Consider the following 3,902-nt stretch of genomic DNA (forward strand, 5'->3'; position numbering starts at 1 on the left):
AATGTTTTTAATGATATTTTTTTTATCAATTCTCAAAAAAAGGGAAAAATTCTAATTTTTTTTATCAGAATGTCTAACATCAAAAGTGAAAAAAATTAAATTTTTATCAATCTTGTAATTTTGTAAATATTATTAAAGTTCGAGCAAGATTCGAGAATAGTTGCTTCAGGACTAACTTATATGCCCGTACAAAAGATAAAGAAAAGTAATCCCGAAAGGAATGAACAGTTGATACATTGCAGAAAGAACTTCGGGCGTATTTAAGAAAAAAAAAAAAAAAAAAAATACGGATCTATAAAGCCACGGCTTTCGATTACGAAACACTACGCGTCTACGTTTATTTATCTAATTGTTCAATAGCTTAGCTTCTATTACGAACACCATCTTTTCCATACACCGTCGCAACGGTGCGCGCAGCGAAGTTTTCTCTCTGCATTGCTATTCACCGTCAAGATCTGATTACTTTAATCCGCAACAAGAGAAGGACACGAAACACTTGTCGCCACGCCAGCGAACGAATAAACGAACGGACAAGCGAGCGAGCAAGTGAGCGAACGAGCGTGCGAGCGACTTGGTAACATTTACATATTTTCGTCCGACAGTCTCGTCAGATCACTCGCGTATTGCCCTGAGTATTGTTTGTACGTCGTTAATATCTACATGTCCTTCCGCGGATTTTATGATCTCAAAGACGGTTTCAAGCAGTTACATCTTATTCCGCTGAGTTTTCCCGCTCAACGGTATACCGACTAATCTCATCGATCGAGCGGAACATCCTCGAAGTTCGTTACATTACCGAAGTGCTGGAAGCCGTTCTTGAAGATCCGTCCTCGGCTGGTGCCCGCCTTCATCTGATCGAGCAACGTCACGTTGTCCTCGAAGTCCTTTACCCATCTCGCGGTCTCGTGGCCCCAATGAAATCGAATCGGCGCGGCATTGTGATAGACCTTCTTGATGCCGAGGCTACGTATTTCGATGCCCTCGTCGGAGTGATAAAACGACTTCTCGCAAAAGTCCTGACCCAGGAATGGTTCCAGCTCAGAAACAATCTCCATGAAGGTCGGGCGTTCGCTGGGCCGCCACTTGAAGCACTTCTCCATGAGCTTTTGTATGGTTTCAGGACAGTTCCGCGGTATGTTCAGCATGCCTTTGCGTAACACGTGATGCAGCACCTCCTCGTTCGAGAAACCTTGATATGGTATCTCGGCGAGAGTAAGTATCTCGTAGAGCACGACACCAAATGACCACACATCCGAATCGGATGTGAATACACCATCGGAAAGATTCTCTGGTGCCATCCAGCGAATCGGCAATAGACCTTTCTTGCCGATCTTATAGTAATCGGTCTCATAGATATCTCTCGCCATGCCAAAGTCGCCGATCTTGCAGACCAGGTCTTTGGACACCATACAATTGCGGGCGGCCAGATCGCGGTGCACGAATTTCTTTGATTCCAGGTAGGCCATACCGTCGGCGATTTCCGCGGCCATTCTCATTATCCTGGACGCATTCGGTACCATCTGAGTGTCGCGTATCCTACGCAGGTACGTCTTTAGATCGCCATTCTCCATGAGCTCCATGATGACGAATGGCGGATTGCCCATGGAGACTACGCCCAACAACTTGATGATATGCCATGTCGAAAAGTTCTTCATGACCGAGGCCTCGTTCAGGAACTCGTTCTTTTCTCGTTGGCTGGCGGTTTCAGAGATCGTTTTAATAGCTACTTGTCCGGTGCCATCCAAGTATCCTCGATACACCATGCCGAAATTACCCAAACCGAGCTCCTCCAGAATCTCAACGTTTTCTCTAGGTACTTCCCAGCTATCAACGACATACTTAGTCTCGATATAATCTGGATTCACACTGGCTATCAATCGCTCCTGTGTCCTCTTCTTCTGGTGACTCCTAATAAGGAATATTATCGCAGTCACAGTAATGATTAACACAGCTAAAGTCAACAGCGTTGCCATCATTATTCGACTGTTATCCGATAAACCGACTGAGAAGTAGATTATATTGGTGAAGAAACCGTCACCCGCTAGCGACGTAGAACGCATTCTCAGGCTATATCTACCCGGACTGAGGTTTCTAATGTAATGATGAATATATTTTTCCCTGTGTCCAATGTACGGTTTGCATTCGGTACTCTTTTTCGCATCCTTTACGTCCATGTTTGTGTATTCGATGGTGTATGAGACAGTGAATGCGTTTGGATCCTTAACTGATTCCCAGATGACTTCGATTATCGTATTGTTAATCACATGGACCTTCACGTTGTGAACATCATCCGCGTTTGGCCGTTTCAATGTTCGGACGTTCGCATATTGAATTGTTGAGCACATTGGTGCGTCGCTGTCTTTGACACCACATGCAGCAATTGTGATGGTATATAAAGAATAATGGCGCAAGTTCTTCAAAACATATGAAGTATTTTGCGCACTTACGTTGTATATGTACATCTCATCATTCAATTGGCTACTCGTGATGCTGTTACCAGCATTAACCGAAACGTCTCTCGCACTTTTCTGCCCTTCTTGCATTGAAGTGGATAAATTGTTCGTCACATCATAAAATTTACTCTCTGGTGAATTGTAGTCATTAAAAACGCAGTAATCCTTCCAACCGGGCGATAAATGGCTAATAGTCATATTCTTGTGGCAGAATATCTCAAATTGCTTAGAAGTCTTCGCATCCTTGAAACAGCAAGAATTAGGATTCATGGTCAGCGACGTCTTAATTGTCACTTCGTGTATCTCCTTTGCTTCATTGACCAAAGCATCGACACAGTAATCCCTCGAGGCGATTAGTTCCTCATCATCCAATCGAATCGTACTGGAAATCATATAGTAGCCTATAGGACCGTTCGAATACACCGGTGGACGCCATTTGAGTAGAATTTCGCTGTCGCTTATTGCGATCGAGCTCACGTTCGTCGGCACCGAAGGTATCGCGCTCTTCGTTCGGAAAAAGATAATATTCGACTGACCTACTGGAGTTACGAAGGAACTTGACGAATTCTTGTTCCTTGTTGTGAATGTTTTCACATACGCGGCATACTTGGTATATGGTTTTAAGTTCGTGATATACTTCGAAACGGTTGAATTCCAACTCGGTATACCAACATCTACTATCTGCCACGTGTTATTACCGCAAGCATTCGCCTCGTACGTTATATTTTCGTTATCGGTCTCTATATAACTTAGCAGATAGTTGAGCAGCTGTTGGCCTTCTGGTGGCTTATAACTGTCCCAACTCAGAATGACGTGATCTGCCTCTCGCTTTTTCACCGTAATGTTTATGTTAACGATATTGCAAGCAACTTTGTCACCATTTGATTCTGGTTGGACCTCAAGATCTGTGAAATTAGTGATATTCACCATTTTACCGAATTGTTCTATTTTGGAGAGACAGAGCTTGGGATTGTAATGAAAGAACAACCTGCCGGTTTCTATCGTTATGTTTTGGGATAGCGGGAAGAGAGAGGAGAGATTCGGATTATCCAAAACCACGAAACTCGCATTGTTAATGTCTAAATTTTCACCCTTGATCACTTTCAGCTTTTTGAAGAAGTTCAGTGATGTAATTGGAAAAGAATGCGTTATCTTCAAATATTCGGTTATCTCCTCGATTAAACCGAATGCATCCGCCAATTCATTCATTATATTTGGATTACCATTTCTAATTTGAAATTCCAGAGCCCCCTTCACTACCGTTATACCACGAAAACTTTGAGCATCTGAAATATGGCGTATAATAGCACCTTTTGCGATTTTACGGCACTGTCCTTTGCAAACCCGACAATTCGTTACCTGTAATACAAAATAAAAAAATAAAGAAAAAACCAATAACAAAGATATGGATATATATATATATATATATATATATATATATATATATAA

At 42.4% G+C, this 3,902-nt stretch overlaps 1 protein-coding gene across 1 annotated transcript in view; it reads right to left on the minus strand.

Annotated features, from left to right (window-relative positions):
• Positions 1 to 755: 755 nt before the first annotated feature.
• Positions 756 to 3,902, minus strand: part of LOC105619722 (insulin receptor-like) — a 10,389-nt gene continuing 7,242 nt past the window's right edge. The window contains exon 6 of the mRNA XM_012201244.1: positions 756 to 3,812. Coding sequence (XP_012056634.1) covers positions 756 to 3,812 — 3,057 coding nt within the window. The remainder of the gene's footprint in view (positions 3,813 to 3,902) is intronic.

The sequence above is a fragment of the Atta cephalotes genome (genome assembly GCF_000143395.1).
Source record: "Atta cephalotes unplaced genomic scaffold scaffold00002, whole genome shotgun sequence".
NCBI classification, from domain to species: domain Eukaryota; kingdom Metazoa; phylum Arthropoda; class Insecta; order Hymenoptera; family Formicidae; genus Atta; species Atta cephalotes.